This window comes from Anolis sagrei, chromosome 6 (assembly GCF_037176765.1).
Source record: "Anolis sagrei isolate rAnoSag1 chromosome 6, rAnoSag1.mat, whole genome shotgun sequence".
In the NCBI taxonomy this organism is placed as follows: Eukaryota; Metazoa; Chordata; class Lepidosauria; order Squamata; family Dactyloidae; genus Anolis; species Anolis sagrei.
Window position 1 is genome coordinate 1,289,697 of NC_090026.1, and position 14,687 is coordinate 1,304,383.

The 14,687-nt window shown below is 46.1% G+C and overlaps 1 protein-coding gene across 1 annotated transcript in view; it reads left to right on the forward strand.

Annotated features, from left to right (window-relative positions):
- RNF167 (ring finger protein 167) overlaps positions 1–14,321 on the forward strand; it is a 49,896-nt gene extending 35,575 nt beyond the window's left edge. Inside the window, exons 9-10 of the mRNA XM_060779788.2 lie at positions 8,820–8,900; positions 10,451–14,321. Of these exons, the coding sequence (XP_060635771.2) occupies positions 8,820–8,900; positions 10,451–10,800 (431 nt within the window). The 3' untranslated portion in view covers positions 10,801–14,321. The remainder of the gene's footprint in view (positions 1–8,819; positions 8,901–10,450) is intronic.
- The last annotated feature ends 366 nt before the right edge of the window (positions 14,322–14,687 follow it).

A 14,687-nucleotide genomic window follows, 5' to 3' on the forward strand; every position in this document is an offset into this window, starting at 1 on the left:
CCTTCTTTTTCTCTTTCTTTCTTCCTTCCTTCCTTCCTTCCTTCCTTCCTTCCTTCCTTCCCTTTTGTCTTTCCTTCCCTGTTCCCTCCCTCCTTTCCTCCCTCCCTCTTTCTCCTTCCATCCTTCCTTTTCACCCTTCCTTCTTTTTCTCTTTCTTTCTGCTTTCCTTCCTTCCTTCCTTCCTTCCTTCCTTCCTTCCTTCCTTCCTTCCTTTCTTCCTTCCCTGTCATCCAGTCCTCCTCATCAGGAGTTCTAGCATCCGGCCTCCAAGTTAGGATGTTTGCCCTGTATTCCGCTCTGTAGCAACATCTGGAGATGTTTCTGTTCCTGTTTGGAAGTGTTATTTCCTCTTTCGTTGTACGGTCCTTCCTTTGAAAGGACTTGTTTGGCTTCAGACACTTCATTTTTGTGGCTGCCACAAACTAGGTTGCAAGTGGTTGAGACTCAATGGTGAGATACCCATTGACCAACTAGACCAGTGTTTCTCAACCTGGGGTCCCCAGGTGTTTCTGGCCTTCAACTCCCAGAAATCCTAACAGGTGGTAAACTGGCTGGGATTTCTGAGAGTTGTAGGGCAAAAACATCTGGGGACCCACGGGTTGAGAACCACTGAACTAGAGCAAGAGGTGCTCTTGCAGGATGAAGTCCCTTCTGCCAAAACCAAAAGTGTGCATTACAACACACTTTCCTCATGTTTTGATGATTGGACCCATGCGGAAATGATGTTTATAGCCCAGGAACACAAATTGTGTTGCATAGTGTTACCCTCATATACAGGGGTCAGGTCTAAGGGAGGCAGGGGGTGTCCTCAGTGACCCTCCTGCAGTGACCCCCCATGTAGAGCTGACCCTTCTGTGCACTTTTGCCCCATGCACCATGGAGGACCTCCTTATGGCAACCCCAGAGGCACTCCAAGTGGCCAGCTACTACTCAAAGGACATTTAGCATCAGGCCAAGTTTGCAAACTTTGTGGGGTTTTGTTTGTGTGTTTGTTAATACATTACAACTATACCCTTGGTTCGCTCCTGATACGATAAATATAAATAGATGAGGGGAGCTGCAACCCAACAACTCCTCTGCCGGTCAGGGAAGTCCTCGCCTATTTCTCCCAAAATGCTGATGAGAATGTATTGTTGAAAGCTTTCATGGCCAGAATCGCTGGGTTGTTGTAGGTTTTTTCAGGCTATATGGCCATGGTCTAGAGGCATTCTCTCCTGACGTTTCTCCTGCATCTATGGCAAGCATCCTCAGAGGTTGGAAGGTCTGTTGGAATTAGGAAAATGGGTTTATATATCTGTGTGAAATTGTAAACATTTCTGTTATCGTATTGTCGAAGGCTTTCATGGCCAGAATCGCTGGGTTGTTGTAGGTTTTTTCAGGCTATATGGCCATGGTCTAGAGTCATTCTCTTCTGATGTTTCGCCTGCATCTATGGCAAGCATCCTCAGAGGTAGTGAGGTCTATTGGAACTAGGAAAGTAGGTTTATATATCTCTGGAATGACCAGGGTGGGACAAAGGACTCTTGTCTGCTGGAGCTAGGTGGGAATGTTTCAGCTGATCACCTTGATTTGCATTCAATGGCCTGGAAGCGCCTGGGGGGAATCTCTTGTTGAGAGTGAATTGATGTGCCTGATTGTTTACTCTCTATTGTTTTGCTGTTGTAATTTTTGAGTTTTTTAATACTGGTAGCCAGATTTTGTTCATTTTCATGGTTTCCTCCTTTCTGTTGAAATTGTCCACAGGCTTATGGATTTCAGTGACTTCTCTGTGTAGCCTGACATGGTGGTTGTGAGAGTGGTCCAGCATTTCTGTGTTCTCAAATAATATGCTGTGTCCAGGTTGGTTCATCAGGTGCTCCGCTATGGCTGACTTCCTTGGTTGAAGTAGTCTGCAGTGCTATTATATGCTAATCAAGGTGTTCAGTTGAAACATTCACACCTAGCTCCAGCAGACAGGGGTCCTTTGTCCCACCCTGGTCATTCCACAGATATACAAACCCATTTTTCCTACTTCAAACAGACCTCACAACCTCTGAGGATGCTTGCCATAGATGTAGGCGAAACGTCAGGAGAGAATGCCTCCAGAACATGGCCGTATAGCCCGAAAAAACTTACAACAACCCGCTGATGAGAATGTTAGAAAACCTCTTTTGAACTTGCCCCCAAAACACAAACATCCCTCGCCACCCCCTTTTTCTCTCTCTCTGTCCCTTCTTGCCCAGCAGGGGGCGCTGTAGGGGCGCTCAACCACTTCCTGTACTCGTTCGACTCCAGAAACTTCGTTTTTGTGGCCGCCACGAACTAGATTGAATTGGTTGAGACAGTCATTGCAAAACTATCGCAAAGCACACCCTGCAGCGTGATCTCCCTCCCCCCCTCCTTTGTGCAAAGACAAAGTTTCTGCAGTTTAGCAAACTTTTCCCATGTTTTTTTTGTGATAGAACCAATTAGGAAATGATATTGATCACCCAGGAAGAAAAATAATAATCATAATAATCATAATAAACTTTATTTATACCCCACCACCATCTCCCCAAAGGGGACTCAGGGTAGCTTATGTTACAGCAAAATACAATAAAATAAAACAACAGAACTAACAACATAATAAATAACTGGGTTGTTGTAGTTTTTTCGGGCTATATGGCCATGGTCTAGAGGCATTCTCTCCTGACGTTTCGCCTGCATCTATGGCAAGCATCCTCAGATGCTTGCCATAGATGCAGGCGAAACGTCAGGAGAGAATGCCTCTAGACCATGGCCATATAGCCCGAAAAAACCTACAACAACCCAGTGATTCTGGCCATGAAAGTCTTTGATAATAAATAACTCTTCCCGGAGTGAATTTCCATTCCTTCCGAGGGGGAGGGTCCTCTCTCTTCTTGTAGTTGAAGCCCCATTCTTAACTTTGAGTCGTTTGTTGGTTGGATGTTTGTAACCCAGGGACTACTTGGATATATGAACTGTAGAAGAGTGTTTCTCAACCTGAGGGTCGGGAGCCCTGGGGAGGGGGTCGCAAGGGGGTGTCAGAGGGATCACCAATGACCATCATGAAACACAGTGTTTTCTGTATTGTCGAAGGCTTTCATGGCTGGAATCACTGGGTTGTTGTAGGTTTTTTGGGCTATATGGCCATGGGACAATCTCTGAGGATGCTTGCCATAGATGCAGGCGAAACGTCAGGAGAGAATGCTTGTAGAACATGGCCATATAGCCCAAAAATCATACAACAGCCACAGTATTTTCTGTTGGTCATGGGAGTTCTGTGTGAGAAGTTTGGCCCAATTCTATCACTGGTGGAGTTCAGAATGCTCTTTGATTGTAGGTGGACTATAAATCCCAGCAACTACAACTCCCAAATGACAAGGTCTATTTCCCCCAAACTACACCAGTACTTACATTTGGCGATATTGAGTATTTGTGTCAAGTTTGGTCCAGATCCATCATTGTTTGAGTCCACAATGCTCTCTGGATGGAGGTGAACTACAACTCCCAAGGTCAATGCCCACTAAACCCTTCCAGTATTTTCTGTTGGTCTTGGGAGTTCTTTGTGGTTTCTAATGTGAGGCTGGATGCCTTTGTCTTGGGAGTGGGTTCATGGTACTAAATGGAGGTCAGACTAGATGGCCTTTGGGGGTCCCTTCCTATATGATGCACCCATTTAAAGAAAGGGGTCGGTGGGAAACATGGGATAGGGTTCAGTTTCTACTTCGTATTCTCTTGAGGTTTTACAGAATAATAATTTCTTATTTATTTATACCCTGCCACCATCTCCCGAAAAGGGGACTCGGGACGGCTGACATGAGGCCGAGCCCGGTGATACATTACAGCAAAATAAATACAGAACGACAAAAATAGCATCACAATAAAATAAGGAAAAACATAAAAGTACAATAAAACAGCGCAAAGGAACAAAATAAAATATCAAATGCAATGGGCGTGCATAAGAGAGTGCGGAGTGTGGCCAGACTAGATGTCCTTTGGGGGTCCCTTCCCATTTCCCAGCTTTGTAACTGGGCCAAAAGGAGAGGAGGCAAACCCAAACTCTCCCCCAAACTTGGGACCCCAAGAAGACCTTTTGCAGCCTCGGCCCCGGATCTTCCCACGTTGTCACTTCTGGGGCCGAGTACGGATGTGGGTTGCCGTGTGTGCGCCGCTTCGGCTCCCTCGGAAGTCGGGCGGAGGCCTGCGTTCACCACCACATCAATGCTCAAGAGAATCGGCAGAGAGAAAGGAGGGGAAAGGGAGCCGCACTGCACACTTGACGCAGGTTCATCCCACCTGGACTGCCATGGCTTTCTATCAGGCATAGGCTGTTGGGAATTGTGGGAGTTGAAGTCCAAAACACCTGGAGGGCCTGTTCTATATCCAGTGCAACCATGCAAACCATTTAGTCTCACTACTGCAAATCCCAAGCTTCCTTTTGGGTTTAGTCATAGCAATTGAAGTGGGATCAAAGTGGGGTAACACTACAATGCAGACACCCCTCCCTTGTGACAATGCAATGGTCAAGTCCAGACCCAAATGTCCTGCTCAGTCCTGTTTCTGAAACGCTGTGATGGTTAGATCCAGACCCAAATGCCCTGCCGTTCCTTTTGCAAAACTTACATGCGCATTACTGCTCGTTCTGCAGTTTGGAAATATGTATATATTGCCTTACATTGCATGTCTAAACTGCATGCTGCAATAGAAGGTGATGCAAAAGATAATTGCAGTGCAATGTGAGATGTCTATCTGCGCACCTGTTTATGCATCTCATTGCATTGCATTTCTAAACGGTGTCCTGAAATATAATGTTAATGCAGAAATAATTGCAGCGTAACATGTATTTATACATCTCATTACATTATATTTCTAAATTGCATACTGTAACATACATATATATAGTATTTACATACATATATATAGTATAATACATACATATATATAGTATAATACATACATATATATAGAAATGCATGACATTGCATTTCTAAAGTGCATATTTTATATATATATATATATATATATATATATATATAGTATTTATATCTCATTACGTGATATTGCATTTCTAAAATGCATATTATGTATATATATAGTATTTATATATCTTATTACATGACATTGCATTTCTAAAATGCATATTATGTATATATATAGTACTTATATATCTCGTTACATGACATTGCATTTCTAAAATGCATATTTTATATATATATATAGTATTTATATATCTCATTGCATGACATTGAATTTCTAAAATGCATATTTTTATATATATATATATATATATATATATATATAGTATTTATATATCTCATTATATGGCATTGCATTTCTAAAATGCATACTGTTTATATATATATATATATACACACACAAATGCACATACACATACAATAATATATATTGCATTACATTACGTTTCTTTTTCCTGAATTTAATATTTTTTTACTAAATTACGGTAATTCCTCTTTCAAAGACATTTTGCAATTGCTATATGTTCCAAACACACTGCATTCAGTAAGATATATACACACACACACACACACACACACACATATACAATAATATATATTCCTATACCTCATGCAGTGTACTATATATTGCATTACATTGCATTCCTTTTTCCTGAGTTTAATCATTTTTTATTAAATGAGTTCCTTTTGGAAAGACATTTTGCAACCACATTGCAAATGCTATACATTTCGAACATCCTGTATACTGATAGATAGATATATATACACACACACACACATTCACACATTCCTTTTTCCAGAGTTTAATCATTTTTTATTAAATGAATTCCTTTTGGAAAAACATTTTGCAACCATCGGTGCAATTGCTATACATTTCAAACATCCTGTATTCTGATATATATATATATATATATATATATATATATATACACATACATACATACACACACACACACACACACACACACACACACATACACACACACACACACACACACACAAATACACAAATTCCTTTTTCCGGAAAAAACATTTTGCAACCATCATTGTAATTGCTATACATTCTGAACATCCTGTATACTGAGATATATATATACACACACACACACACACACACACACTCCATTTTCCAGAGTTTAATCATTTTTTATTAAACGAATTCCTTTTGGAAAAACATTTTGCAACTATCAGTGCAATTGCTATACATTTCGAACATCCTGTATTCTGAGATATATATACACACACACACACACACACACACACACATATTCCTTTTTCCGGAAAAACATTTTGCAACCATCATTGCAATTGCTATACATTCCAAACATGCGGCATTCTGTAATATATATACACACACACACACACACACACACACACATATATATATATATATATGTACACACACACACACACATATGCATACAAACACACACACACACATATATATAAATGCATGCACATACACACACGTTTCTAAACTGCACATGAAACCAGTTCCCCAAAAGCCCAAACTTGGTGCAAGAAGCAGCTAAAAATACAACACGCGCGTGCATATATATATATATATATATATATATATATCTTTCTTTCTTTCTTGTTCTTGTTTGTTCTCCTTTTCCCTGTGCTCTTGGCCCGAAGCAGACGTCATGGGTTAACCACAAGCAATGGGGCCTGACCTATTTGGAAGCCAGAACCAAACACACCCGGCTCCTCCGTGCAATGCGCAGAACCAAAGCAAGCAAAGGGCGTCCAAGGAGGCCTCGGGCAGAAAGAAGGCTTCTCAAACATTGCCGGGATTCGAACCCGGGGCCGCCTTGGCAAGGAGATAGGAACACATCCAAGGGGAAGGAGATGGGAGGGAAGGTTGCCCTTCTTTTCCTCTCGGAATGGCACCCTGAAAAGTGACTTTCCCCTGAAGCTATTTTGAGAGGCTTGTGGGTGTGCGGTGGAAGCGCCGGGTTCGAATCCCTGCTCCTGTGAGTGAGCCAGGAAGGAAGGAAGGAAGGAAGGAAAGGCCTTCTTGGCCAGGAGCCTCCTCTGCAGGAGCGTTGTGCCAAGAGTTCCACCACGAGATGCTTCTCCAGCGCAGAAAACAGCAGGGACTCCTTCGCTAAGTTGGGAGGGCCCCCCAAAGGACATCCAGTCCACCCTTCTGCCAGGCAGGAAGGCACAATCCAATCCGTCCTAATCGATAGCCATCCACATTCTGCTTAATAATAATAATAATAGGATCCAGTTCAACCCTTTGCTATGCAGGAATAAAAATAATAATAATAATAATAATAATAATAATAATATACTAGAGTTGGAAGGGTCCCCCAAAGGCCATCCAGCCCAACCCTTTGCTATGCAGGAAGACACCATTAAAACCCTCCCAAGAGATGGCCACCCGGCCTCTGCTTTGAAGCCTCGAGAGCAGGGACTAAACTGGTCTCCCTGGCAGAGTGTGTGTATATATCTTGCACTGTATTTGGATGGGGTCCCCAAAGGCCATGCAGTCCACCCCCTCTGGATGTGGGGCCAGAGGAGGGCCAGGCTGGGCGCCCTTCCTTCCTTCCTCTTCCTCCTTTCTTTCTTTCTCTGCCTTGGCCTGGTTCTTCCTTTCTGGGTCTGACTCAGGCGGAGGCTCAGGAAGGGCCTCTCTCTCGGTGTGTGTGCTGCGCTCTTTGCCTTATAAGGCCCTGCTCTCTTCTTCTCCTTCTTCTGACCGCTTCCTCCTGGGCCTTTGGGGGGGGGGGCTTCCTGTTTTGTCCACCACCGAAGGGGAGGAGGAAGTGGGCAGGAAGGAGGCGGGAGGGAGGGAGCACTCTCCTCTCCCCATGCTCGGCCCTGCTTGCAGATCCTGTGCTGGAGATGCCTTTAGAAGCATTACAAGAGGGGCACCCAGAGGTCATCCAGCCCAGCCCGCTCTAGCCAGGCCGAGAGGAGCCATCGCTTTGAGCCTTGGTCGCTGCTGCTGCATCACACTCTTGGCTTGTGCTCAGCATGGGATGCTAGAGCCCAAAGGGGAGAAGCCCAACCCAAAGGCCATCCAGCCCAACACCCTTACAACACCATACAATCCTTCCCCACAGATGGCCATCCAGCCATGCATATGATCGGGAGAGATAGAGAAATTGATATGATAGATAGAGATACATAGATCAATATATGATAGATATATCATAGTATGCAAGAGGTGGAAGGGACCCCCAAAGGTCATCCAGCCCAACACACAATACAATCCCTCCCAACAGATGGCCATCCAGCCGTAGATATGATTGGGAGAGATAGATAAATAGATTAGATAGATAGATAGATAGATAGATAGATAGAGGTCAATATATGATAGGTACACCATAATATGCTAGAGCCCAAAGGGAGGAACCCCAAAGGCCATCCAGCCCAACCTCTTCCTGCCATCAAGGAAGACACAATACAAGCCCTCCCAATAGATGGCCATCCAGCCATGCATATGATTGAGAGAGATAGACAAATAGGTATGATAGATAGGTAGAGATATAGATCGATATACAGTAGATATATCATAGAATCCTAGAGGTGGGACCCCCAAAGGCCATCTAGCTTCTTTCTGCCATAAAGGAAAAGCACAAAGCACCCCCAACAGATGGCCATCCAGCCATAGATGTGATTGGGAGAGATGGCTAGATAGATAGATATGATAGATATATCCTAGGATTCTAGAGATGAAAGGGAGCCCCAAAGACCATCCAGCCCAACCTCCTTCTGCCATCAAGGAAGACACAATACAATCCCCCCCAACAGATGGCCATCCAGCTATAGATATAGTCCTCTTCCCCATTCATCCCTATGTGGCCCCCATTGATGCCTTTCTGCACCTCCTCTTCTCTCTTTGCCCAGGGGACGAGTATGACGTCTGCGCCATTTGCCTGGAGGAGTACGAAGACGGGGAGCGCCTGCGGATCCTGCCTTGTTCTCACGGTGAGGAGGACCTCCAATTTGGGGGGGGGGGGGGGGGGGCTTTCCTCTCCTCTAAAGACCTTAGTGGTCTTCCTCATGGACGAAAAGCATTCCCGCCTTTGAGGGAGTTGGACTAGATGACCTTTGGGGTTCCCCTCCACAAGTCTCTTCCTTGAGTTCTAAGCAAGGGCTTCCAAGGGATCTTGATGCCATTACATTCCTGTAAATGCCTTAGTGGTGTTTCAAAGCACCCCTGCCTTTGAGGGGGTTGGATTGGATGGCCTTTGGGGGTCCCCTCCACAAGTCTCCGGCTTAAGTTCAAAGCAAGGGCTCCATCGCCCATCTCATGAATATTGACGTCATTACTCTCCTGCAAATTATTTATTTATTTGTTTACTATATTTGTATAGTAAATAAATAAATAAGTAGTAAAGAAATAAATTATAGCAAGTAAATAAAAAATTTATTTACTATAGTTGTATAGTAAATAAATAAATAGTAAATAAATAAATTATAGCAAGTAAATAAATAAATTTGTATAGTAAATAAATAAGTAAGTAGTAAAAAAAATTATAGTCAGTAAATAAATTTATTTATTTACTATATTTGTATAGTAAATAAATAAGCAGTAAAGAAATAAATTATAGTAAGTAAATAAATTTATTTATTTATTATATTTGTATAATAAATAAATAAATAAATATAAATAATGGTAAATAAATGGTAAAGAAATAAATTAAAATAAATAAATAAATTTATTTTCTATATTTGTATACTAAATAAATAAATAAATAAGTATATAAATAAATTATAGCAAGTAAATAAATAAATAAAACCATTTACAGGAGAGTAAGGACATCCATATTCATTTATGGATTAATGTATTCCTGCCTTCGAGGGGGTTGGACTGGATGCCCCTTGGGGGTCCCCTCCAAAAGTCTCTTGCTTAAGTTCTAAGCATGGGTTCCATCGCCCATCTCATGAATATTGACGCCATTACTCTCCTGTAAATGTTTTTGTTTGTTTGTTTGTTTGTTTATTATATTTGTATAGTAAATAAATAAGTAGTAAATAAATAAATTATAGTAAATAAATAAATAAACAAAACATTTACAGGAGAGTAATACATCAATATTCATTGATGTTTTACTGTATTGATGTTTTACTTCGAGGGGGTTGGACTAGATGGGCTTTGGGGGTCCCCTCCAAAAGTCTCTTGCTTAACTTCTAAGCAAAGGCTCCATCGCCCGTCGAATGCGTATTGATTACTCTCCTGTAAATGTGTTATGGTTTCAAAGCATTCCTGCCATTCCTGCCTTTGGGGGGTTGGACTGGATGGGCTTTGGGGGTCCCTTCTGCAAGTCTTTTGCTTAAGTTCTAAGCAAGGGCTCCATCACCCGTCTAATGCATATTGACGTCATTACTCTCCTGGAAATGTGTTATGGTTTCGTGTATTCCTGCCTTGGAGGGGGTTGGACTGGATGGCCCTTGGGGGTCCCCTCCAAAAGTAAGGGCTCAGTGGACCAGTAGATACTGACCCCCCATTTCCCTCTTTCTTTCCCTCTGGGCAGCCTACCACTGCAAGTGCGTGGACCCGTGGCTGACCGGCACCAAGAAGACCTGCCCGGTCTGCAAGCAGCGCGTCCTGCGCTCCCCCCAGGACTCGGACTCTGAGGCCGAAGACGACGGACACAGCGGTGGCGCCCGAGGCCGAGGGGACGGTCAAGCGGGCGGCCGGAGGAGGGAGGAAGAGGACGAGGAAGAGGAAGGAGGAGGAGGAGGAGGGCAGGAAGAGGAAGGGGAAGGGGCCCCCGACTCGGAGCGCACCCCCCTCCTGCGCCCCTCCCCCTCCGCCGGGACCCCCTCCTTCGGAAGCATGGCCCACTCCCCGCCCCCCTCGGAGGGCCCCCTCCTGGTCTAGGGCCAAAGACCCCCAGCAGGACCCTCCCTTCCGCTCTGCTTTTGACCACTCAGCTTCCAGTCTGTCTTTTTTAACCTTTCAGGGAAGGAAGGCGGGAATGGCGGTGAGCCACCGAATTGGGGAGGGGGCTTCCTCTTCTCGGCATCGCCACCACTTTGAGAAGACCCCCTCCCAAAAGCCTATCAGTCCAGATTCCCTGTCTTTTGCGGGTTGCAGGTGACCTTTGGGAGGAAGAGAGTCGCATTGAATGGGGGGGGGTGACCCCTCAAATTGGGGAGGGGTCTCTCTCTTCTAGGCATCACCACTATTTGGAAGACCCCCTCCCAAAAGCCTATCGGTCCAGATTCCCTGTCTTTTGCGGGTTGCAGGTGACCTTTGGGAGGAAGAGTCGCATTGAGGGGGGGGGGGTGACCCCTCAAATTGGGGAGGGGGGCTTCCTCTTCTAGGCATCACCACCACTTTGAGAAGACCCCCTTCCTAAAGCCCATCGGTCCAGATTCCCTGTCTTTTGTGGGTTGCAGGTGACCTTTGGGAGGAAGGGAGTCGCATTGAATGGGGGGGGGGTGACCCCTCAAATTGGGGAGGGGTCTCTCTCTTCTAGGCATCTCCACCACTTTGAGAAGACCCCCTTCCAAAAGCCCATCAGTCCAGATTCCCTGTCTTGTGCGGGTTGCAGGTGACCTTTGGGAGGAAGAGAGTCGCATTGAATGGGGGGGGGTGACCCCTCAAATTGGGGAGGGGTCTCTCTCTTCTAGGCATCACCACCACTTTGAGAAGACCCCCTCCCAAAAGCCTATTGGTCCAGATTCCCTGACTTTTGCAGGTGACCTTTGGGAGGAGGAGGGTCTCATTGAATGAGGGGGTGACCCCTTGAATTGGGGAGGGGTCTCTCTCTTCTAGGCATCACCACCACTTTGAGAAGACCCCCTTCCTAAAACCTATCAGTCCAGATTCCCTGTCTTTTGCAGGTGACCTTTGGGATGAGGAGAGTCGCATTGAATGGGGGGGGGGGGGGTGACCCCTCAAATTGAGGAGGGGTCTCTCTCTTCTAGGCATCACTACCACTTTGAGAAGACCCCTTCCAAAAGCCCATCGGTCCAGATTCCCTGTCTTTTGCAGGTGACCTTTGGGAGGAGGAGAGTCACATTGAATGGGGGGGGGGGTGACCCCTCAAATTGGGGAGGGGGCAACCCCTCAAATTGGGGAGGGGTCTCTCTCTTCTAGGCATCACCACCACTTTGAGAAGACCCCCTTCTGAAAGCCTATCAGTCCAGATTCCCTGTCTTTTGCAGGTGACCTTTGGGAGGAGAGTCGCATTTGGGGGAGGGGGGTGACCCCTTGAATTGGGGAGGGGTCTTCCTCTTCTCACTTTCACTGTCTTTCAAAGACCCCCCTTCCAGAAGTCTATAGTTATTCCCTGTCTTTTGCAAGTGTGGGAGGAGGAGAGTAACATTGAATTGGGGGGGGGGGGGGTTGACCCCTTGAATTGGGGAGGGGGCTTCCTCTTCTAGGCATTACCACTTTGAGAAGACCCCCTTCCAAAAGCCCATCAGTCCAGATTCCCTGTCTTTTGCAGGTGACCTTTTGCAGGTGACCTTTGGGAGGAGGAGAGTCTCGTTGAATGGGGGGGGGGGTGACCCCTCGAATTGGGGAGGGGTCTTCCTCTTCTTGCTTTCACTGTCTTTCAAAGACCCCCCTTCCAGAAATCTATAGATATTCCGTGTCTTTTGCAAGTTAGGGAGGAGGAGAGTAACATTGAATTGTGGGGGGGGGGGGTGACCCCTCAAATTGGGGAGGGGTCTCTCTCTTCTAGGCATCACCACTTTGAGAAGACCCCCTTCCAAAAGCCCATCGGTCCAAATTCCCTGTCTTTGCAGGTGACCTTTTGCAGGCAACCTTTGGGAGGAGGAGAGTTGCAATGAATTTTTTTTTGGGGGGGGGTGACCCCTCGAATTGGGGAGGGGGCTTCCTCTTCTCACTTTCACTGTGTTTAAAAGACCCCCTTCCAGAAGTCTATAGTTATTCCCTGTCTTTTGCAAGTTTGGGAGGAGGAGAGTGACATTGAATTGGGGGGGGGGGGTGACCCCTTGAATTGGGGAGGGGGCTTCCTCTTCTAGGCATTACCACTTTGAGAAGACCCCCTTCCAAAAGCCCATCGGTCCAGATTCCCTGTCTTTTGCGGGTTGCAGGTGACCTTTGGGAGGAGGAGAGTCACATTGAATGGCGGGGGGGGGGTGACCCCTCAAATTGGGGAGGGGTCTTCCTCTTCTCACTTTCACTGTGTTTAAAAGACCCCCTTCCAGAAGTCTATAGATATTCCCTGTCTTTTGCAAGTTTGGGAGGAGGAGAGTCACATTGAATTGTGGGGGGGGGGTGACCCCTCAAATTGGGGAGGGGGCTTCCTCTTCTAGGCATTACCACTTTGAGAAGACCCCCTTCCAAAAGCCCATCGGTCCAGATTCCCTGTCTTTTGCAGATGACCTTTTGCAGGTGACCTTTGGGAGGAGGAGAGTCTCGTTGAATGGGGGGGGGGTGACCCCTCGAATTGGGGAGGGGTCTTCCTCTTCTCGCTTTCACTGTGTTTAAAAGACCCCCTTCCAGAAGTCTATAGATATTCCCTGTCTTTTGCAAGTTTGGGAGGAGGAGAGTCACATTGAATTGGGGGGGGGGAGGGGTGACCCCTTGAATTGGGGAGGGGGCTTCCTCTGTTTAGAAGACCCCCTTACAGAGGTCTAGAGGTCCATATTGCCTGTCTTTTGCAAGGGAGTCCGAACAAAAGGGCCTTGGCTTCCTTATGGGGGGGGGTCCGCAGCCATTTTTGCACCCCCTTTTTGGGGGTGCAAAATTTGGGGAGGGGGTCGGTTATTAGTGCAAGCCCTCTCCACACAACCCTGATCAGAAAAGTCTTGCTGGATGATGGATTCAGAGTCGTGCAAGTAAGTGTGCAATGCATTTTTTGCACGCACGTGTGCACACACTCAGAGAAAGCCTGGTTCCTGTTTTTTGCACAAGCGCCCCCCCCTCCCCGCACGTACACTTTTGCACTTTGGGTTCCGTGCCAAGGAAGGAGAGCGACGAGGGAGGTGGTCTTTGCCGGTCTTTGTCGTTCACTTTGGAACAGAAGAGACCCCTCCCCACAAAAGGGCAGACCCCCCCAATGATGCCATCCCCCCCCCCAAAAGGAACTTTCTATTCTAACACTACTTACCTTGGGATTTCTCTCATAGTTTGGGGTCCTATCTATTTGGGGGAGGGTTTTCCATGGGGGTCCTCTTCCCCGAAGCCCCCCTCCCCGGACCAAAGCCTTTCCCCCCTCCCCAAATCGTGCTGCTGCTGCTGCTGCTGCGGCTCCTCCGAGCGAGAAAGAGATTTTACTGTAAAGGACTTTTGTATTTTTAAATGTACAGATTCTTGAGAAATAAGAGGGAGGGGCTTTGATTTTTTGGGGGGAGGGGCCGCGGAAGGAGGGGGTTCTCCTGGGGGGGGGGGTCACTCTATTAAAAAACAGTTTCAAACAAACACAGGGCCGGTTGTTTTCTTTATACGCTCTTTATATGAATATGCATCTGTGTCTTTCTTTAATTAGGAGGGTGGGTGGATGGGCATCTGTCGGGAGGGCTTTGGTGGTATCTTCCTGTCTGGCACATTTAGATTAGCCAGGTATTCCTGCACCGCCTCTTCATCTCTTCCATTTCCCTTCATGCATCACCTCCATTATCACCAAATTGCCTTGGAGTGTCCTCCTCTGAAGCAGAGGTTAGATGGCCATCTGTCAGGAGGGCTTTGATGGTTTTCTTCATGGGAAGAGAAGGCAGGCGCATAGCAATGCACCATTAGCACGCACACTATCACTATTCTGCCTGGGTATCCAATGGAGTCCCTTGCTT